Consider the following 24,755-nt stretch of genomic DNA (forward strand, 5'->3'; position numbering starts at 1 on the left):
TTTATGAAAAAACTATTGTACAGGGATACTTCAATATTTGAGAAACAAACTGACTGGTGGATGATAATATATAACATCAGTACACCAAAAAGTTCATTTCATTAAATATGTTTTATTTGTAAAGAATAAAATACATTTCAAACTGACTGATTAATAAATGAGCATATATTGTTTGTTTTTATTTTTATTTGTGATTAGTAAAATACTCTTAACTTGCTTGCCCACTTAAATTTTCTTAGAAGTAGGCCTGAAGCATGAGGACATAAAATAATTTGATCAAGTAGTACAGAGTTACTTAATGTGTGTAATCCTCATATAATGACCATGTTGTATAATAGAAGCCTCATAGAATGTACCCTGTATTGTATTCAGTAGGTAGATTCCTTTCCTTATGTTTTGAATATTTTATTTTGTTTAAGTTAAGTAACTAAAGTTGGGTATTTCATTATCCAAAACATTTCGCCCCCTTCCCTCCGTTCCATGTGAGAAAAGGTGTCCCGCGTGTAGAAAAATGCCTTGTCTTAAAAATTCCTGTATTTTTTTTCAGCTTCAGGTCTACAATTATATATTGGTCGTGATGGGACGGCAGCTTTGGGTGGAAGAAGTCTCAATTCAGGAGGAGAGTTCAAACCTGTGGTGTTTGATAAGAGATAGCAGCAGCCATAATGTGAGGGACATAAACCTCCACACATCAGATTTTGGCATCAATTCTGAAACCACATAATAATGTAAATCAATATTGTAACTAGTCTCTGACAATAAATTCCAAAAGATAAATGTATGGTCACTTCATTGAAATACTAACGTGTGCCATTATAAGTGGTTACTGACTTACAGCTGTGGTTTCAGAATTGGCTCCTTACAAGGCTGCCAGTACCATAGAAATGATTTGTAGCTAGCATGCTTCCAAACAAAACTGCTGTTATCATGTGACTGTAAGACTTGTTTTGGAAATAAGATGTATGATGTCACTAAGTAACATAGGTGTGCATAGAAAAAACAGTTTATTACAATGTTTAACTACAGTAATTTTTATTATTTTTTTTCTTTTATATATGTACTACAGTGAAGTAAAAACATGATTATCAGCCCAGTTATCTTGAAATGTTAAAGTAATTAATTTGAATTATAGGTGATGTTCTTTCATGAAATTCTCAGAATTATATCTAATCATAACAGTTGTAGGTAATTTTGAATGTACTCAGTTGGATAATGGAGAGCCATATTATTTCACAATATTTTGGTGGATTATTTTGGCTTGAAGCTGTGATATGTAACTGACTTACAGGTTGGTTGGGTAGAGTGCCCAGGAGCACTGGTTTAAACCAAGTTAAGGCTTTAGGGGAATAAGATCATAAATTAAGCATGACTAAGACCAACAAATACACATGAAATATAAACATTAGTTTAATAAAGAGTGTCTTGAAGAGCCATTTGGATTTAACATAAATCCAAAATGAGGTAACATTTTCTTCATCCTTCATAACATAAAATCTGTATGATTTCTCTGCATTTTAGGTATCTGTGCCTGTGAATATTGTAAACCTTGTTAAAATCTGATCTTGTTTGACTGTATTAGAAGTCTCCTGTTTTACCATACAGACGAAATTAATAGAAAAATTATTATGCATTAAGTATGAAGATTTCTTAAAAATACACCAAAATCATATTTGAAGAACTATTTTATGTCTTACACAAGGCATTATCAAGGGATCGAGCTAGTTTGTTATTTGTCACAACACACTACAAATATTTATTGTAAGTGGCAGTTTGTCAGCGTTCCTTAACATAGAAATTACAAGTGGCCAGTCTTGTACAGTATTTTTTACCCTTGTTGGATATTCACCTGAAATGTTAAGACTTTACAAATAATTTAAATTTATACAAAATAAGTCCTACTGTTAATTATTCATACTGCTGGCTTGTGTTTTGACTTATTGTGTCCAATACTTTCAAATTGTATTTTACCGACTGCAACATCCTCACCCCTCCTTCAGAGTGGAGGTACTGCCATTCCCACCTCTAGAACTCAAGCCCAGCTAACTGATTTCTCTGAATTCCTTCATAAAAACTACCATGTTCTCTCCAATAACACAAAAAATCACTTGTAACCATTCACTACTATCAAACATAGTCACACAACCTGCTTGATGCTCCAGCCCCAAAAACTCAAGAGGTTCTCATACTCCCTCACTGTTTATGTATGTATGTACAGTATGTATATACTCATATGTAATTGCAGGGGTGGAGCCCTAGCTCCATGCCCTGCCTCTCAACTTCATTTTTGCCAGATTAACTTCTGGCCATGTGGGCCCTGTCATACCTGCTCTCAAAACTATGTATGGAGCCTGCTTCCACCACTTTTTCATTGAGATCATTCCACTTTGAGACTGGAGAAATACTTCCTGATATCCCTGAAGCTCATGTTTGTCTTCAACTTCCAGCTGCATCCCTAAGCACTTGTTTCTTGCCTCTCAATTAGCCTGTTTTTTAGTGACTTTGATAAAGTGGTGGTGGCAAACTTATTACACAGTTTCAAGAGTAAGTATGACAAGACCTGCCAGTGAATGTAGTTTAAAAGGCAGGGTGAGGAGCTGAGACTCAACCCCAGCAAACATAACTCTCTGAATATAACTGTTAAAATTTGTTTTCTTTCTTCAATGTGCTGGCCATATCACACTGAGGCAAGGTGACCTGAAAAAGAAGAAAACTAGGAGATTTTTCTTCTTTTTACATTTAGTAATTTATACAGAAGGGGTTACTAGCTCCTTACTCCTGGGATTTAAGTCACCTTTTACAACATGCATGGCTTATGGAACAAAGATTTTTTCTGCTTCCTCATGGAGATGAAATAAATAAGAAGAACTATTAAAAAAATAGAAGAAAACTCGATGAGCATGTGTATACATGTACATGTATATGTAGTATGACCGTAGTATAAGTAGCAACAAGATGTTACGTAACTGTGATCTTGCATATTTATGAGACAGAAAGAAAAGACACCAGCAAGCCTACCATTGTGCAGAATTACAAGTTTCCATTTCACACTCATTTGGTAGGATGGCAGTATCTTATTGGATGGTTGCTGTCTACCAACCTACTACCTTTTTTTTTTTTCCTCGCTCCCTCCCCATTATACTGGTCATCTCCCACCAAGCCAGGGTGACCCAAGAAGGAAACACTTTCACCATCATTCACACTATCACTGTCTTGCCAGAAGCATGCAGATGCAACAGTTCAGATGTCCCCTCAAACCAGCAAATATCCAAAGCCCCTCCTTTAAAGTGCAGGCATTGTACTTTCCACCTCTAGGATTCAAATCTGGATTACTGGTTTCCCTGAATTCATTCACAAAATATTACCTTACACTCAACAGCTCATCAGGTCCCAAAAACCATATGTCTCCACTCCTGTCTAACATGGTCACACATGCTTGCTGTATATCCAAGCCCCTTGTACATACACACACATACAGGGATACATTCTGAGAAATGCGTCGTTTAACGATTTTGTCATTGTGCAAACATTGTAGAATGTACTTCCACAAATCTAGATGGTATAGCCTACTATACACCTAGGCCATGATGAACAAAACAAGATTAAATCAAGCACAAGGGAAAATGATGATTTCAAGAGACCCAACAAACATGAGATGTATGAGGCTGCTGCCAGCATAACGCCCCATCAGTTTTACAGTAAACATTCTTTTATAAGTAGAAAGGGTACATTCTAGAATAGCAGTATAAAGTACAGTATAGTAAATACCTAAACCAGTAACTTATTTTCAGCAAACTGGCCATAGCCTACCAAGGCAGGGTGGCCCAAAAGGAAAAATGGAAGTTTCTCCTTTTAAATTTAGTAATATATACAGGAGAAAGGGTTACTAGCCCCTTGCTCCTGGCATTTTAGTCGCCTCTTACAACATGCATAGCTTATGGAGGAAGAATTCTGTTCTACTTCCCCATTGAGATAAGATGAAATAAACAAACACAAGATCTATTAAGAACATAGAAGAAAACACAGAGGGGTATGTATAGATATGCGTGTACATGCATGTGTAGTGTGACCTAGGTGTAAGTAGAAGTAGCAAGATATACCTGGTATCCCTTGGAGAATTCTTCCTCTATAAACAACGTGTGTAAGCCATGCATGTCGTAAGAGGTGACTAAAATGCCAGGAGCAAGGGGCAAGTAACCCCTTCTCCTGTATACATTACCAAATTTAAAAAGAGAAACCTTCATTTTTCTTTTAGGTAACCCTGCCTCGGTGGAATATGGCTGGTTTGTTGAAAAAGGTTTACTTCTTTTCGTTTTTAGTAAGTTGTACAGGAAGATGGGTTACTAGCCCATTGCTTTTGGCATTTTAGTTGACTTTTACAACACGTATAGCTTACAGAGGAAAGATTCTTATTCCACTTCCCCATGGATATGAAAGGGAAATAATAAGAACAAGAACTATTAAGAAAAAATCTAAGGAAACTCAAACAAGTGTGTATACATAAATGTGTTCATACTTGTGTAGTGTAACCTAATTGTAAGTAAAAGTAGCAAGATATATTTGTTAACTTGTGTGTTTATGAGGCAGAAAAAAGACACCAGCACTCATACCATCATATAAAACAAATACAGGTTTCTGTTTTGCACTCATTTGGCAGGGGTGGTGTTGGGGTCATCCTAGAAAAGGAGGGTAAAAGGGGTTTTGTGTGCAAGAGGCTTGGACATGCAGCAGGCATGTGTGAGCATGTTAGATAGGAGTGAATGGAGTTGAATGGTTTTTGGGACCTGATGAGCTGTTGGGATGTGAGCAGGGTAATATTTTGTGAAGGGATTCAAGGAAACTAGTTAGCCAGACTTGAGTCCTGGAGGTGGGAAGCACAATGCTTGCACTTCAAAGGAGGAGTTTGGAAAATTGATTATTTGGAGTGACATTTAAACTGTTGTATCTGAGTGCCTCAGCAAAGACATTGATTATATGTGAATGATGGGGAAAGTGTTCTCTTTCTGAGTTGCCCTGCTTCAGTGGGAGACAGCCGATGTATTAAAATTACATCTATATTTATATTCTTAACATGAGGAAGTGGAACAGAATTCTTCCTCCTTAAGCCATTCATGTCATAAGAGGCAACTAAAATGGCAAGAGCAAGGGCCTAGTAACCCCTTTTTCTGTATAAATTGTACTAAATTTAAAAAGAATAACTTTCGTTTTTCTTTTTTGGTCACCCTGCCTCAGCGGGATGTGGCTGGCTCATTGAAAATATAGATATATACACCCTCTCCTCACTTAGCGACATACTTGTTTACTGATGACTCGGACTTACGATGGGCTCTCTGACCAGTATGCATACCTAAATAATATATATTAGAGCTGATTTAGTCTATTCTGTTTATTACAATATACAGTACACTACTGTATAAACATTTAAAAATATACCAGAAATGTTATAAATGGTGCAAGGTTGACATTAAAACAATATCAAAGATGGTTAACACAAACCACTACCATTATACTATGCTCCTCACTTAGGGACAAATTCTACCTCCGTCGTCATCTTCGCTCCGCTGCTCTCTCTTTACATTCCCTTCTCGCTGATGGACCCACCTTTCATCCGGACTCTCTCATTGACTTTTTGACAACAACTGACTTACTTCACAAATTCTGATACCTTCAGCCCTTTCTACTTCAATCTCTTGCTACCCTCTACCCCCGTACTATCCCCTGCCCCGCTGTTTTCTGTAACCTACTGATCATCCCTCCTCCCTTCTGCCATCCAATACCCTCGCTTCCTTCCCTACCCTGCAGCGCTGTATAGCCCTTGTGGCTTAGTGCTTCTTTTTGATTATAATAATAATAATAATAATAGGGACAAATTCACTTACCAACATGGTCTTAGGAATGGAACTCCATCGTTAAGTGAGGAGAGGCTTTATATAATGCGTATGTGTGTATATAACACACACACACACATTAGCTGTAAATTGATCCCCGCATCCACATATAGACGAGCGCGCACAAGCTCACTCATTCACACTCTTAGTCTCACTGTGTGTGAGAGAAGGGTATCCCTTACATTTTTTCACTACTGCATATCATGTTTTTAGTGCTGTTTATCACTAATTAAACTTTGTTTAAGATTACCCTTAATGGTAAAGTTTGGGAAAATAATGTTTCGTGTGAAATCAGACTTGATTGTGGAGTGGGATGTTGTCCCTCAACACTTGGAATAAAGCCTTTGTTTTAAAGGAAGGCCATGCTGTCAGATGCCTTGCAGATGGGTTCTACATCACACTTCTGTGTTCATCACCCCATCTTAGACCCTTATGGGTTTAGTGCTTGGCTATGATTATATAATAATAATCACCCCATCAAGCCTCTGAATATTAATCATGGCACCGAAAATGAATATCAGTGATGCTGAAGGTACTATAAAGTTTAAATGTAAAACTTGGCCTGTTTTGCAAAAAAAATTGAAGTGACAGATATGCTTAAAGATGGTGCAACTGTCATGGAGGCAGTGCGAGGCATTTAGTGTTAGAGAATTAACAATCGGCAATGATCAATAATAACTCTCATGGAGACAGAAATTCTGAGAAGATTAACTGATCTGTATACATGTATTACGATTCCCTTCTGGGATCTTCTGAAGAGGATCTCAGAAGATGAAAAAACAAATTTTTTTTGTTTTTTCATCAAATTGGCCATATCCCACCGAGGCAGGGTGACCTAAAAAGAAAAGGGAGTTTCTCCTTTTAACTTTAGTAATGTATACAGGAGAAGCAGTTACTAGCCCCTTGCTCCCAGCATTTTAGTCACCTCTTACGACATGCATGGCTTATGGAGGAAGAATTCTGTTCCACTTCCCTCATGGAGATAAGAGGAAATAAACCGGATCAAGAACTAGTAAAAAAATAGAAGAAACCCCAGAGGGGTGTGTGTATATATATATATATATGCTTGTATATGCAAGTGAAGCTTGGGTGGCAAATGCAGTAGCGAGGAGACGGTTGGAGGCAGTGGAGATGTCCTGTTTAAGGGCAATGTGTGGTGTAAATATTATGCAGAAAATTAGGAGAAGGTGTGGAGTTAATAAAAGCATTAGTCAGAGGGCAGAATTATTATTATAATCAAAAAGAAGCGCTAAGCCACAAGGACTATACAGCAAGACTCAGAGGGCAGAAGAGGGGTTGTTGAGGTGGTTTGGTCATTTAGAGAGAATGGATCAAAGTAGAATGACATGGAAAGCATATAAATCTATAGAGGAAGGAAGGAGGGGTAGGGGTCGTCCTCAAAAGGGTTGGAAAGAGGGGGTAAAGGAGGTTTTGTGGGCGAGGGGCTTGGACTTCCAGCAAGCGTGCATGAGCGTGTTAGATAGGAGTGAATGGAGACGAATGATACTTGGGACCTGACGATCTGTTGGAGTGTGAACAGGGTAATATTTAGTGAAGGGATTCAGGGAAACCGGTTATTTTCATATAGTCGGACTTGAGTCCTGGAAATGGGAAGTACAATGCCTGCACTTTAAAAGAGGGGTTTGGGATATTGGCAGTTTGGAGGGGTATGTTGTGTATCTTTATACGTATATGCTTCTAAACTGTTGTATTCTGAGCACCTCTGCAAAAGCAGTGATAATGTGTGAGTGTGGTGAAAGTGTTGAATGATGAAAGTATTTTCTTTTTGGGGATTTTCTTTCTTTTTTGGGTCACCCTGCCTCGGTGGGAGACGGCCGACTTGTTGAAAAAAAAAAAAAATATGCAAGTGTAGTGTGACCTAATTGTAAGTAGAAGTAGCAAGACTTACCTGAAATCTTGTATGTTTATGAGACAGAAGAAAGACACCAGCAATCCTTCCATCGTATAAAACAATTACAGGCTTCCGTTTTACACTCACTTGGCAAGATGGTAGTACCTCCCTGGGCGGTTGCTGTCTACCAACCTACTAACTAAGGGGAATTAAAATATACAGATCAATTAATCTTCTGAGTTTGTCTCAATGTGGGTTATTACTGAGCACTGATAAATGTTCTTTACGCTTTAGTTATCCAATCAGCAATGAGCATAGCAGTTTTAAAGTACATGGTTTACTGCATAATATCAAGTGTAGTGGGAAAGTGTGTCGATGACTGACCATGCTCCCACAAAAAAATTTCTCTGCAGAGCTGGAGAAAATTATTTCTGAGGGTGGCTACAAGCCTGGCATGTGTTTAATGCTGACAAGAGAGCCATCCACATTCATTTACCTCAGCCCAATAGAGCCACAGTAATGCTCTCACTGAAGTCAAGGTCAAATTATACCAGAATTTAAGGTAAAATTATGCAACTTTTTAGCTACATGTACTCTGACTCTGAACTTCACTACATCCAATTAGGCTCAGTAGGATATCATCACTATTTTCCTCATGATAGTGGAGCACTGCAGCAACCTATAGGTCCATGCTTAGCAGATATAACTCGCACCCACTCGCATGTCTCTCCAACCTATTTTTAAAACTATCCATAATTCTTGCTTCAGTAGCATAATACACTCAAGTAGCATCACTAAGGCAACAACTTTGGGCAGGTATTATAACAGGATAGAAAGGTACATGAGTAGGGCAGTTTGAAATGAGTTAGAAATGCTTAGCATGGGCCTGTAGGCCTACTGCAGTACTCCACCATTCTCAAGTTTTAATTTCAAAATCAACAAGCAACAACAAAAGGACATGGATGGAAACTAAATGTAATGCCTAGTCTTTTACATCACTAATACTTGTTCCCTGAAATTAAATAGGTTCCCAGGTGTTAGAGATGGTTATGGGTTGCATCCTAGGGAAAATAAGCCCTGCTGGCTCTTGGGTTATCCTGGGTTACTATTTCTCCAGGGTTAATAAAGTGAATGAAGTTGTTCCATTTTTCTTTCTCCCCTTACTATTTATACTGCATGTTTATTATTCATGGAAGCTACACATCTCAGGTGTCTTGTTATACATAGTAGTTGGATGCATTGCATGATACTACATTGTAAATTCCGTATTATTTTACTGATTACTTCAGTATTCATGTTTCAGATTCATCATTCCTTGTTATTCTTGTTGAAGAAATGTAACTGACCCACATCATTCTTTGTATGTATCCTTTCATACTCATATTTGAATTTTATTGCTTTACCCTCCTGGTTCTAGTATAAATTATTATAACTTTAACAATTTAATCTGTTAATATCTTGCCATCCTTCAAAACTCTGAGTTTTAATGTTACAAAATTTTACAACAGTGATGTATTCTGTATCTTCAAGCGTATAATGAGGCACCATTATGATAGGTATTTCTGCATGAAAATGTTAGTGCTTTAGAAACACTTTACAGTGAGACGAAGAGCACAAAGTAACCAAGAAGTATAGTTTCACATGAATTTTTTTTTAACACACTGACCATTTTCCATCGAGGTAGGGTGACCCAAAAGAAGAAACACTTTTACCATTATTCATTCGAACACTTCTTGCCAGAGGCATGCCAGTACTCCAGTTTATCATGATTAAACGTCTTCATCTGTGTCTGAAACATTAAGCAGGAATGCATATGAATGTTTATTTTCTACAGTACATATCTCTACATTGTAATAGGAAAATTAAGACAGTTTTGTAAAAGGTTCTTGAATTGGTTAGGGTTTACATATAGTAGAGTAATATCTCTCTGCATGTATGGTTCTGGGCTGCACAGAGCCTGGTGACTTGCACAAACACCTTTCCCACATATCTTTCCTACCAGTGTATCCATTGTCTTGGACACTTGTTAAATAGCTTTTTTCTGCATTGGTTTAATAGCATTGTATGACTGTAGGATTAAGTTCAGAACAGGAGAATTTGATTTATTTTGGCCTATATTTTCAAGTGCTCTGAGTCACATGTACTGTACTCCAAAGCTGAAAATAATTTCATATAAATTATTTTTTTATTCCTAAGTGTTAGGTAGAGAGTACTATGTACAACATTATTCGAAGTCACATTTTTGTATACAAATGTATTGACCAAGTGTAAAGGATTTTCTGAAGCAAACACTCAAAAAAATTATATAAATTCTTGTCAGAATAAATATTTACTCCAGTCAGATACTTTTCACCAAGAACAGTGTAGTAAAGACTCTTTATTTTAAGATCTCATTATATCTTTAGTTTTCCTTATGCCAGAAGTTTATAAATGAAAATTTTGTAAGTTATTATAATACATTAACAATGGTGTACTCAGGATGCCATTACAGATATTTATAGGAAACTTGTTTTTCAAACTCATGGCATGTACCGTGTCACATGCAGTTAGGATCATCAGTGTGTATGAGTGACAGGTGTACATTGTACATGTATTCTTATCTGTGAGACTGAATGCATGACTGTTTAACTGTATCAGTTCAGTGGGACAAAAGTACGGTGGATGTTCATTCTACAAGTCTAAGACTTGACATAATTAATCAACATTATGTCATAAGAAATTAAAAATGTGCTCTTGGTATAGAATTCCATTAGTGTATTTGAAATCATATTATGTTTGTTTCACTGTTGACATTCACCAACCATTTGATGTGGCTGTTGTACTAATATTCGGTGTAGCTTGTGAACTCGGTCAACCTTAGTTGAACCCTAGTCAAACACCAGCTGCAGAGACATGCACAATGGTGCTTTGGTGATAGCAAATGAATCTGTTTGTGGGTCACACTGGGGAGTGTGCCCAATTCTTTTGTACTATATTAGAAGTAATAAATGATTTCCTCAAGTTGGAAATGATGTATGGGCTTGATATGTCCCAGAATTTAACATTCATATTTATTTTTTACAGTTTTCATTAGAGATCAGTGTGTAATGCACAATATACTGTTAGATGTTCCCTTGGCACTGAAATAATTTGTATTTACATATACTTTAATTATTTGGAAATACTATTAGGCATTTAAAAAAGATTTTGTGTCTTTATGAATTAATAAAATACCATAAGTGATACGTAATTTCACATACTTTTAACTTTGGTGATAAAAGTTTTCATACACTTCAATTTTATGAGGATCAGTGTTGCAGTTGTTTGTGATACCTGCCATAGTCTACAATAAGTAACTGGTAAATTAGTCTTCATGTTACAATACTGTTAACACTTTTCAACTTTATATTTTTTAGCAAGTGTTACGCTGCTGTAGAGCATTATTCAATATCAGAAAAGTAATATAAACACATACTTTACATAATGGTGAAAATCATTGAAAAGTACAAATGTTTGTTGGTAAAATAGGTTTCAGTATATATACATATTACCAGTAAATGCTAAATAATGGCAGTGGAATTAAAGCTTCCTTAATTTATGAAACATTCTCTTGAGGATGATGGAATGGATCAATTGTTTATTTATTTATTTATTTTTTTTGTTTTTAGGCCATCTTATAACTTTTGTGACTCCAATGCAAAATTTTTCTGCAGTTCGGACTGGTGCTCACAGGTAAATCATCCTATGAAAGTGGCTGATAACATTGCTAACTGAGAATCAACATTTAGTCATTAAATCTTGAGTATGATGGCTTCTACTTTTACCACCACATGGGCCAACACTTTGGGAATTATTGTAATTATGAGCCCACATTCCAGAAGTACCTATGTTACCATTCAGATTTCTGTGTGTAGTTATGTTTGTAATTTACTTTGTAAATAGTAGATTAATAACAGATTATTCAATAAATTAAAACCATATAAATTTTCATTTCATTCTCAACCTTTAATCTAAGGTAGTAGAGTGACATTCACCAAATTACGATTTTTAAACATAGGCAAAGTGTAAAAAAAAAATTGTACACAATTGAACCCTCACACACAAATTAAGATGCATTCCTGGAAATTGTTTGTAACAATCTATCCATAGACACCCATGTTATGATCAGAGGCACCATCGACAAAAGCAGTATTTCTTATCCGATTTCACTTCCAGGAGAGTTCCAGTTATACAGCGGGTTAGGTTCCAGGCAACCCCTGTAAAGTGAATTGCCCTGTTACTCACTTTTAACCTTTAAACTGTCCAAACGTAGATCTACATTTTCACTGCCAGCATTCTGAATACAGTATCACCTGACGGCACCATGGAGTACTGCCACTTGCAGAAGTGTTGCCGATATACTCTTTTTTCTCATTTTTACTTTAATTTATAATTTTTATGTTCTGATAATTACAATTTATAGTAGTTCTTGTGATTTCATAGCCAATATTTGTTTTGACACTAATATTAGGTACTGAAATAGTACTCAAATATTCACAAACACACTGAAAGGTGAACGTTTTCACCTGCCTTGGTCATTTACTATTGTCCAGAAATATATACAAAATATTTATAAGTCTCAGCAGTGTTTTAGACATGCTGGAGTATATATGAAACTCCTTTAAGCATGGTGTTATGATGAGTGACACTTGATGATGGTGCACTGCTCCAGGGAATCCTGGCTTTATTTGTTTTCACTGTTACACAAACATGTATGTCTGTCTGTCTATCTGTCTGTCTAGCTGCTTATCTGTCATTCTGTCTACCTGTGTGTGTCTGTCTTTCTATCTGCATGTGTGTGTCTGTCTTTTTGTCTGCCTGTGTGTGTCTGTCTTTCCGTCTGCTTGTCACTGTCTCAGAGAGCGGCTTGTAAACCAACAGGTATTACACACAATGCAGAGTTGTCATGTCTGATTCCTCATCAAGTGAAAATCTGTATTACTTGCCAGTCATGCTTATTATGCCTTACATCCTCAAGCACTGTATAGCACTTTGCCTGGAATTTTTGAGTTATCCTAGGTAATTTACACTATAATAACTGTACTTGTACATGTGAGAGAGAGAGAGAGTAGACAAAGACAGAGATATAGACACAGAGACAGATACAGACAGAGAGACAGCCAAAGTCAGTTGGCCAGCCGGCCAAATACGCATTACACATGTTCCAGAATTATTTCTCTCTACTTAGGGCATAGGTTACAGGACATTCTGGCAGGATGACAATACCAGTGGTACCAAAATTGAAAGGATGTTACACAAATGTTGCACATGGGTTATTATCGAGGTTTTTGATATTTCCTCGACCACTTGTGGCCACATCCATCTCTCAGCCACTAAACTTTGGGTCAACATCATTTTCCTCTTAAGAGGGGAGTTTTAATACATGACATCAGTGAATCCCTGGTGTTTGCCACACTGTTTGCTCTAGGAGAGCTAGCAGTACTAACGTAGATCTACATTTGGATAGTTTAACCCTTTGACTGTTTCGGTCGTATATACGTCTTACGAGCTAATGTTTCCAATGTATTAATACACAAATTCTAGCGGCTTCAAATCAAGTGGGAGAAAGCTGGTAGGCCTACATGTGAGAGAATGGGTCTGCATGGTGGGTGTGCGCCCTGTGAAAAAAATCGGGGACTCGGTGGTGCATTGGGGGAATGCCATCTTGGTAATCCTTGTTCACCATGCCTCACAGTAAGAAGTGCCTCACTCCTTGCCAAATTGGAGGTCTTCTGTTCCCAAGTGATAAATTGGAGGTCTTCTGTTCCCAAGTGATAGTTCTAACACCGATGGAAGTGCCAGTGAAAGTGAATTCCATGGTTTTCAAGAGGATGTGACCAAAAGCAGTGCCCAGGATAAAATAATTAGTGACGAAAACTCAGATGACCCTCAACCTTCCACCTCTGGTGCTGGGCCGTCTCATTCACATTCACCTGTACCAGGATGAAAGAGGAAACTATTTCCCCGTCTACAGGACTCGGATCTGAGCAGTGAAAGTGATAATGATAGTGATTTCCAAGTTATTGAAAGCAGCTCGAGTTGCAACAGTGAGGGGTAATATTCACCAGTGAAATGGCAGTATGTATTACGCAGCATGTGTTCTGGTAGTGTGCCATATGCCCTACCAAGGCAAAAGGGTAAATCTCAGAGTACATCCTGTGGCCCTACACCACGACCTGAGAGTGAAGATGACGATATTGTTACAATGGGGATGTGTAATGTGCATAGGGCAGCAGGTGATGGTGGTGGCATGAGTCATGTGGCATCAGCAGTGGGCCACACTACTACCCATGCTGCAACCTCAGCACAGCCACAACCACCCTCAACCACCCCCACACTCCCACAACATCCACAACCACAACCTGCACAACCACAACCACCTTTCAATGTCCAGAACCCACCAGCAGACCGCATCTGGGATTGGCAGCAAGTTGCCAATTTTGTTCCCAATCCCCATGATCTTGAGGAAACAAAGTGGAATACGGCCATCGTGTACACTTGGGAACAATGCCACTGAACTGGGATGCTTTCAGTTATTCTTCGATGAACCCCTGATGGAAATTATTGTCAGGGAAAGCAACATACTATGAGTACACCATGGCAAATGCAGTTCTTTCACCAAGGTCATGGCTACACCAGTGGAAGGACACAACTGTGGCAGATTATTATTATAATCAAAAAGAAGCGCTAAGCCACAAGGACTATACAGCGCTGCAGGGCAGGAAGGAAGCGAGGGCATCAGGTGGCAAAAGGGAGATGGATGAGTAATAGGTTACAGATAACAGCGGGGCAGTGGATGGTGAAAGGGTAAAGGGCAGCAAGAGACTGAACTAGAAAGGGCTGAGGGGAGTGCGAAAGATGTACCTGTTCTTTGCCACAATAATGCTTATGCCACATGTGTATAAGCACACTGTCACCACATACTGGTTGACGGAATGCCTGATTTCAACCCCAGGTTTTAGTGATATTATACCAGTGAATCATTTTTTGATACTGTTACGTATGCTACACTTCTCAGACAAAACCAGGCTTGACAGAAATGACAGGTTAATTAAGATCAGGAATGTGTTTATGTACCTAGAACAAATGTGCTGTATGTATTTTTATCCCTTCAGGAAGTTTGTTTTTGATGAGTCTTTGATTTTCTTCAAAGGCAGACTGTCATTCAAGCAGTATATACCAAGCAAGAGGAAATGCTTTGGTATAAAGTTATTTGTACTGTGTGACTGCAAAATTGATCTGGTTTTGGATATTAATTGTGTACACTGGCAGTAATACATTGAGAGATACCAGGAAGTTATTGGGTATCTCTGGTGATGTGGTTAGAACAATGATGAAACCATATCTTGGTAAGGGGCATATATACTGATAACTGGTACACAAGCCCCATACTCAGTGATTTCTTGCGAGTGAACATGACAGACGTGTGTGGCACAGTGCATGGTAATTGTAAGCATATGCCTAGGTTCAACACAGGCACTCACAGAGATGAGGTGCAGGCCTTTGGTGCCAATGACATCATGGCATTTTGGTGGCATGACAAATGTGATGTCACATTGTTGACATCAGTTCACTGAAACAAAATGGCAGACAGTGGCAGGCAGAATAGAGAGACCAATGAACCCATTCTACAACATGCAGCTGTGATGGACTACAACCTCAATATGCGCTTAGTGGACAAATGTGACATGCAGCTTGGGTTTGCTGATTGTGTAGGCAAGAGTTATAGTGGTACATAAAACTTTTTTTCCATCTTCTTGATATTTCCATGCTGAATGCTTATAACCTATACAAGTTGAAAACCAACAACAAACCAAAATATGGTGAATTTTGTTTGTCAGTCATCAGACAAATAATATTGAAGTACCAAGGAACAACACCTGCAATAGACCAGCGCTCATGAAATTACCAATGCATGCCATCTCGTCTGAAGCCTGGTGATCATTACCCCATACAACTGCCTCCTACTTCTTTTAAGAAAAATGCTCAGAAGAGGTGTTTTGTCTGTGCACATACCACAAAACGCCCACAAAAATGCAGAGACACTCGTTTTATGTGTGAGGAGTGTAAAGTACCACTCTGCATATACCCATGTTTCAGAGTTCCACAAGCTGCAGCAGCTCTAGGAAAGTGTTCAGTGACTGTACATATGTATATACAGTGGATCCCCGCATTTCGTGGGCATCTTCTTTAGTGAAATCCAACTTTCGGCAAGTTTTTTCGGCAAAATTTAGCTTTGCAGTTCGTGATTGGACTCGTGATTCGGCGACCATCCGGTATGCGTCCGCCCATCACCGCGCACACAAAGCCAGTCTCACGCACCATTCACACTCAGTGTGCCATTGTTTACCAGTGCGTGACCATCACCCCACGGGTTCATACAATACATTTCATAATCCATTGTTTTTTGTGCTTGCAACTGTTAAAAAAGTCACCATGGGCCCAAGGAAAGCTAGTGCAAGCTCTTTGGTAAAGAAAGTGAGGAACACAATCGAATTCAAGAAGGAAATCATTGAAAAATATGAGAGTGGAGTGCGTGTTACAGAACTTGTCAGGATGTATGGCAAACCTCATTCAACCATCACTTCGATCGTGGCGAAGGGAAAGGAAATAAAGTGTGCTGTTGTTGCGAAAGGGGTAGATATGCTGACAAAAAAGAGATCGCAAATCCTCGAAGAAGTGGAAAGGTTATTGTTGGTGTGGATTGCCCAAAAACAGTTAGCAGGAGATAGTATTATGCAGTTGATTATATGTGAAAAGGCAAGGCAGTTGCATGACGATCTCGTAAGAAAATGCCTTCAGCGAGTGGTGATGCTTGTGATTTTAAGGCCAGCAAAGGTTGGTTTGAGAGATTTAAGAAGTGTAGTGGCATTCACAGTGTGATAAGGCCTGGTGAGGCTGCCAGTTCTGATAAAAAAGCAGCTGAGAAGTTTGTACAGGAGTGCTTAGACACTGGAGAATTTAAACCCCAACAAATGTTCATTTGTGACAAAACAGGCCTCTGTTGGAAGAAAATGCCAAAAAGGACCTACATCACGCAGGAGGAAACGGCACTCCCACGACACAGGGCTATGAAGGATAGGCTTACTCTCATGTTTTGAAGTAATGCTAGTGGAGATTTTACTGGTGTATCACTCTGAAAATCCCAGAGTGTTCAAGAAAAACAGTGTCGCCAAGAGTGATTTGTGTGTGATGTGGAAGGCTAACAATAAGGCATGGGTCACAAGGGGAATTTTCCTAGACTGGTTTAATGAAGTGTTTGGCCCCTGTGTGAAGAAATACCTCCTGGAAAATAAATTGCCACTCAAGTGCCTCCTGGTAATGGACAATGCTCCTGCTCTTCCTCCAGACTTGGAAGAGCAAATAGTGGAGGAGTTTAGTTTCATCACAGTGAAGTTCTTGCCTCCCAATACAACTCCTCTCATCCAGCCCATGGACCAGCAGGTCATTTCAAACTTCAAAAAACTGTACACCAAAGCAGTATTTTAAAAGTGCTTTGAAGTGACCTCAGACACTGAATTGACTCTAAGAGAGTTCTGGAAAGATCACTTCAATATCCTCACTTGCATAAACCTTATAGGTAAGGCTTGCGAAGGAGTGACTTGCAGAACTTTGAATTCTGCTTGGGGAAAATTGTGGCCACAATGTGTACAAGAGAGGAATTTTGAAGGGTTTAGGGCTGACCCTAAGGAGTCTATGGCAGTTGTGGAATCTATTGTGGCATTGGGGAAGTCCATGGGGTTGGAGGTTAGTGGGGAGGATGTGGAATGTTGGTGGAGAACCATGATGAAGAGTTAACCACTGCAGAGCTGCAAGAGCTTCATCTGCAACAGCAAGAGATCACAGCTCAGGAAATTGCTGTAGAGGAGGAGGAAGAGAGATGGAGGAAGGTGCCTTCTTCAAAGATTAAGGACATTTGTGCAAAGTGGACTGAAGCGCAAACATTTATGGATGAACTTCACCCTGACAAAGCTGTTGCAGGCCGTATTGGCAACATATACAATGACAGTGTTGTGTCCCACTTCAGACAAATCTTAACCCTTTCAGAGTTTCTGATGTACCAGTATGGCTTACGCACCAGGGTTTTTGACGTACTAGTACGCCTAAATTCTAGCGCCGTCAAATCTAGTGAGAGAAAGCTGGTAGGTCTACATATGAAAGAATGGGTCTATGTGGTCGGTGTGCGCAGTAGAAAAAAAAATCCTGCAGCACACAGTGCATAATGAGAAAAAAAAAACTTTGACAGTGTTTTTGGTTTAAAATAGCGACTTTGCACTGTATTTTCGTATGGTATTTATGATGGTATTCTAGTTTTCCTGGTCTCATTTTATAGAATGGAAGACATATTACAGAAATTGAGACGATTTTGATTGGTTTTACAATGAAAAGTACCTTGAAATTGAGCTGAAAGCAGCAGAAATCTTCAATTTTTGCCTAAGTTCAAAAGTAAACAAATCATGCTATGCGTCCAATACACATCAACTGGTGAGTCTAATATTCTTTCACAAGTGTGCTGATATTATTTATACCATTTCTACACTAATGCAGTAGTCTGCATAACAGTAAATCTTCTATTTTTTGTGAGAATAAAAATTCAAAGTGGAAAGCAAAAGAATGTAAGAGGGGCATGGGGATGTGACTAATGAACAGAGGAAATGTTATTTTACTGCCAGGAATGTCTTTCTTGTTTATTCTGGACCCTATCCGGAAATTGGCATCTTTTGAAATTTGTGTGAAATTGGCAAAATTGCTAAATTCTGACCACTTTATTGGATAGCTGAAATCAGTAAATGGGTGGTTTCTTGTACTCATTCGACAGAAAAAAATGGAGTTCTAGCGAAATAGTTATGATTTTTGTCGACAAGTACACTGGAATTGGCCGAAAATGGGGCTCAAAGTGGGCAAAATTGACAATGCATAAACATCGTTGAGACCGCTAACTTCGCGAAAGCATAATTCCGTAAGTTTTCCATCAAATCTCATACCTTTGGTGTCATTATGACCGGGAAAAGATTCTCTGTCTTTTCATAAGAAAAAAAAAATTTTGTTTTTTGTTTTTCAAAAATTTGTCAACCCTGAGAACAAGTCTGGGAGAGGGCCTGTCGACCCTGAAAGGGTTAAAGAAATGCCAGAAATAGAGCTCTCTGGACAGATATTTTGTGCAACAGGTGTCCAGTGACTCAAGTTGTTCCCAGTGTCTTTAAAAAACAAAGAAGGGAAGTAACCCCAGATAAGGACTTGGTACCTGAAGTCCTAATGGAAGGAGATTCTCCTTCCAAACAATAGTGTACACCTTCCTCCTATCCCCTCCTCCCGTCTTCCATCTACCCAGAAGTCTTCAGTAAAGGTAAGTGTAATGTTATTATTATTTTATATATGTATGTACTTGATTTCTCATTGTTTTCAGTATGTAAATCTTTATTTAACCCTTTGACTGTTTCAGGCCCCTCTCTGAAACTGTCATTCTGTCGCCAAATATTCGAAAAAAAAAATTATTTTTTCTTATGAAAATGTTAGGAATATTTTTCTGAGTGTTTTAAGCCTAAAAAATTTTTTTTGCCATCAGTACTTACCGAGATATAGAGCCACAAAGTTTGCAGAAAGTGACGTGCGTATGGCAACAATGGCGACTGCCGCCCACCCGGTATTCTTTTATTTACTCTAATTCAAAGGTTTCTTGCATTTTTCAATATTTTTCTATTCCAGGTAACTTATGTGGCCTGTGAGACCAATGTAAGGTGCATTCTTCAAATATACACTCATTGTTTACAACACAATAACAGAACAAACTTTATCACTATTAGTTTGTGTATACACTTTGTTTACACAAACAAACAATACAAAACAATGTTTATTACTATTGTTCCATAATATATATACATATGTACAGTCACTAAACACGTTCCTAGAACTGCTGCAGCTTGTGGAAGTCTTTGAAACATGGGTATATGCAGAGGGGCACTTGACACTCCTCACACATAAAACGAGTGTCTCTGCGTGTTTGTGGGTGTTTTGTGGTATGCATACATACATAACACCTCTTCTGAGCATTTTTCTTGGCAGTAGTAGGAGGCAGTTGCATGGGGTAGTGATCACCAGGCCTGAAACGAGATGACATGTGTTGGTAATTTCATGGGCGCTGGTCTATTGCAGGTGTTGCTCCTTGGTACTTTGCAATTATTTGTCTGATTACTGACAAGCAAAATTCACCATATTTTGGTGTTTTGTTGGTCTTCAACTAGTATATGTTATAAGCATTCAGCATAGAGATATCAACAAGATGGAAAAAAAGTTTTATATACCACTTATAACTCTTGCATACACAGTCTGCAAACCCAATCTGCATGTCACATTTGTCCACTAAGCGTATATTGAGGTTGTAGTCCATGACAACTGAAGGCTTTAGAATGGGTTCATTGGTCTCTCTCTTGTGCCTGCCACTGTGTACCATTTCATTTCGGTGAACTGATGTCAATAATGTGACATCACGTTTGTCATGCCACCGAAATGCCATGATGTCATTGGCAGCAGAGGCTTGCACCTCACCTCTGCGAGTGCCAGCGTCGAACCTTGGCATATGTTTACAATTATGACGCACTGTGCCACACACATCTGTCAAGTTCACTCGCAAGAAATCACTGAGTAAGGGGCTTGTGTACCAGTTATCAGTAAATAACATATGCCCCTTACCAAGATATGGTTCCATCATTGTTCTAACCACATCACCAGAGATACCCAATAACTTCATGGTATCTCTCAAAGTATTACTGCCAGTGTACACAGTGATATCCAAAACTAGACCACTTCTGCAATCACACAGTACAAATAGCTTTATACCAAAGAGTTTCCTCTTGCTTGGTATATATTGCTTGAATGAGAGTCTTCCTTTGAATAAAATCAAGGACTCATCAATAACAAGCTTCCTGAAGGGATAAAAATACATGCAGCACTTTTGTTTCAGGTACATAAACACATTTCTTATCTTACATAACCTGTCGCTTCTGTCAGGCCTGGTTTTGTCTGAAAAGTGTAACATACGTAACAGTATCAGGAAACGATTGACACCTATAATGTCACTAAAACCTGGAGTTGAAATCAGGCGTTCTGTTGCCCAGTATGTGGTGACAGTGTGCTTATACACATGTGGCATAAGCATTATTGTGGCAAAAAACAGGTACATCTCTGCCACAGTTGTCTCCTTCCACTTGTGTAGCCGTGATTTTGGTGAGAGAATTGTATTTGCCATGGTTTAATCACAGTATGTGTTTGTTTCCCTGACAATGATGTCCATCAGGGGTTCATCGAAGAATAACTCAAAGCAGCCCAGTTCACTGGCATTGTTCCCAAGTGGACATGATGGCTTTATTCCACTTTGTGTTTCATCAAAGTCATGGGGACTGGGAACAAACTCATCACCGTCCTGCCAATCCCAGATGCGGTCTGCTGGTGGGGTCTGGATATTGTACTGTGGTTGTGGTTGTGCAGGTTGTGGTTGTGCAGGTTGTGGGAGTGCAGGTTGTGGGAGTGTAGGGTCGGGTGAGGCTGGTTGTTGTGCAAAGTCAGCAGCGTAGGTAGTAGCGTGGCCCGCTGATGGTGCCACATGGGCCGTGCCACCCACACTATCACCACCACTGCCTGCTCCCTCACTCACATCTTTCATACCCATCGTTACAATATCGTCATTGTGGAAATTATTTAATTTCCGAAGCTATAGTGTCTAATAAGTGTTTAATGTGCTGATTTGGGTCAAAATGTATATGCATTTTTAATGAAATCAGCTGGGTTCCCGCTGCGCCTGCGCAGATGTGCAGGGGGGTGGGGGGTCGAGCTGGGGGGGCAGGAGGCGGGAGTTTTTTTGAATGTGGTGAGGAGGCTGGGAAAGCATGGAACCACGAAATTGGCATTCACGGTGGCCTAAGGATTAATATAGGCCTCATTTCATAATAGGAAGTGTCGTAACTGTTCCTGGTGGAGAGTGAGGGAACGTGATTTACGGGACCACGGTAATAGAGTGGTAAAATGAGTGAATAAGGGTAGGACCGGGTGACTGGCGCGTCACTATGGACTGTGTCCTGGGGAAAATTACCCTTGGTTTAATAATCACTCATCGGTCTCAGATCTTAATGGAGTGATCTCTAATGTGTATAATAATTATGAGAGGTTAAATCGTCTTGTGAATGGTAATGTAATCAGTGATAATAACATTGAGTTAAGAGAATGCGGGATGTGAAATAGATAGCCCTGCTCCGAGTGAATGTGTGATTCGTACCGAGGATAATGAAGTTTTATGGAATCACGACTTCTAAACCGGGACAAACCGACGGATACCTCGTCCTGCTGGAATGAGAACCGTGTCGGTGTAGCAGAGCATCGAAATGAGATGGTGAATGGAGGAAATAAGGAGTATCAATCACCCACAGTTAAGTAACCCTTCTAGTTATAACAGACTGATGCTGGCCAGTTAGGTTATGTTGTAATTGGATAGGTTATGAGTGATCCAGCTACATCAAGTGACCACCAGAGAACATCTGGTAAGTGGTGGGATTATGTACAAATGTTTTTCCTTGATGGATGTATCCAGGTGTATCCTACCCCCCCCCCCCCCTTCATTCAGCTAAACTAATATAATCTATACAGTCCACAATTAATTAGTAGCACCGTACTTGTGGGTGCTATCCAATCCATACTGGTCTCGGATAGATATGGATAAGATTGTGAGGTCGAAGGAACCACTTGCCGCGACCAGGGGTGGTTAAGTTTTCTCACATGTCTACACGGGGTGACTACGGTAAACAATATGGTTGTCTCCCAATGAGATTACTGGTATGTATATAATGTTGAGGTACATACAGGTAAGCACCCTAGAAAATTTTCCATAGTCATCTTCACTATCAGGTCGTGGTGTAGGGCCACGGGATGTGCTCCCAGAGTTTCTCTTTCCCCTTGGAACAACATATGAAACTACCAGACCGCATGCTACGTCGTACATACTGCCGCTTCACTGGGGAATATTCACTCTCACTGTCACTAGAACTGCTTTCAATGACCTTGAAATCACTTCCACTATCACTATCACATTCACTGCTATCATCTGGGTGTTGTACACGACCAAATAGTTTCCTCTTTCGTCCTGGTACAGGCGAACGTGAACGTGAACAAGCCGGCCCAGCACCAGAGGTGGAAGGTTGTGGGTCATCTGGGTTTTCATCACTAATTATGTTATCCTGGGCACTTTTTCTGGTAACACTCACTTCAAAACCCTGGAATTCACTGTCACTGACATTTTCTTGGGAACAAAAGACCTCCAATCCGCCGAGGAGTGAGGAACTTCTTACCGAGAGGCATGGTGAAAATGAACTAACAAGATGGCATTCCCACAATGCACCGCTGGGTCCCAGATTTTTTTCACAGGGTGCACACCGACCACTGAGACCCATTCTCTCTCATGTAGGCCTACCAGGCCTTTCCCGCTTGATTTGAAGCCGCTAGAATTTGTGCGTATAAATACGTCAGAAACATTGGCTCGTAAGACGTATTTATACATCGTAAACAGTCAAAGGGTTAACTTGAAAAAAAAAAAAATTATTTTAATATTTTTGGGTGTCTGGAACAGATTAATTTTATTTTCATTATTTCTTATGGGGAAAATTGTTTCGCCATTCGGCAATTTTGTCATTCGGCAGACTCTCTTGAATGGATTAATCACGAAACTCGAGGGTCCACTGTATATTATAGAACAATAGTAATAAACAATGTTTTGTATTGTTGGTTTGTGTAAACAAATTTTGTAAATATAATAATGATAATGTTTGTGCAGTTATTGTGTTGTATACAATGAGTGTATATTTGAACATTGCACCTTACTTTGGTCTCACAGGCCACATAAGTTACTTAGAAAAGAAAAATATTGAAAAATATAAGAAACCTTTGAATTGGAGTAAAATGAATACCAAGTGAGTGGCATTCTCCACTGTTGCCATATGTGACTCATTTTCTGCCAACTTTGCGCCTGTATATATTGGTAAGTACTGATGGCCAAAAAAATTTTTTAGGCTTAAAACACTCGGTAAAATAATCCTAACATTTTGGTAAGAATTTTTTTTTTTCAAATATTTTTCAACATAGAATAACAGTTTCAGAAATGGGATTGCGACAGTCAAAGGGTTAAATGCACATAAATGCCTGATAACATGTTTACACCATCATATATTATATGAACAAAAGAACTAGGTTAAAAACAATAATAAAGTAAAATGCATACAGCAGGGCCCCGCTTTACGGTGTTCTGCTAATACGGACATTTAAAATTATGACCAAAACTCACTATACAGCTCCCCCTACCTGACTTTCTGACATGGTCACCGCGCCCCACCCAGTTTGTTTACATTCTCCATGAGCACCACATTTTTCCAGTATGTCTGGAAACTTTCCAAAATTTCAAGTGTTTTTAAAAGTTATTTCACATTTTATATATACTTTGATAATTATACTTATGTATACCTGTACCTAAATATACTTACACACTGTGCTGGCGTGTGGGTACACATTAAAATAAGTAAGAGTGTTTTATGTCTCGAGATGCCATGTTAGTAACAATAATAATAATCACTGAGTCTCATTAAATGTCATATATTACGTTACTATGCACATTTTCATTAATCCCTCAATAAAATTTTTTTCAAAATTATATAATAAACATGATACGTAACATATAAACATGATAAATACACCCCAGAGTAGAATAAATTAAATACGAGATTTGGTAGCTAGACGACTTATACAAGTGACAGCAAGAATAACGTTTTCTCTAGTCCAACATCGGAGAAAATGCGTATACTATAATATTACTGGGGGTAACTGTAGAAAATTATTCTTTTCGTATGCCTTCACTCAGAGCGTCATTTCTTCTAAAAATAGTGTTACGTGAGAATGGGAGTGTTGCTCTTTATTCTACTGTATCAACATGGAGACAGCTTGCACACAATGTAACGTACACAAAC

General features: G+C 38.9%; 1 protein-coding gene across 1 annotated transcript in view; it reads left to right on the plus strand.

The window, feature by feature from the left end:
* The window catches only part of LOC128704246 (uncharacterized), a 135,712-nt gene extending 124,012 nt beyond the window's left edge, over positions 1-11,700 (plus strand). Inside the window, exon 7 of the mRNA XM_070096019.1 lies at positions 548-11,700. Within this exon, the coding sequence (XP_069952120.1) occupies positions 548-654 (107 nt within the window). The 3' untranslated portion in view covers positions 655-11,700. The remainder of the gene's footprint in view (positions 1-547) is intronic.
* The last annotated feature ends 13,055 nt before the right edge of the window (positions 11,701-24,755 follow it).

This window comes from Cherax quadricarinatus, chromosome 52 (assembly GCF_038502225.1).
Source record: "Cherax quadricarinatus isolate ZL_2023a chromosome 52, ASM3850222v1, whole genome shotgun sequence".
Taxonomy (NCBI): Eukaryota; Metazoa; Arthropoda; class Malacostraca; order Decapoda; family Parastacidae; genus Cherax; species Cherax quadricarinatus.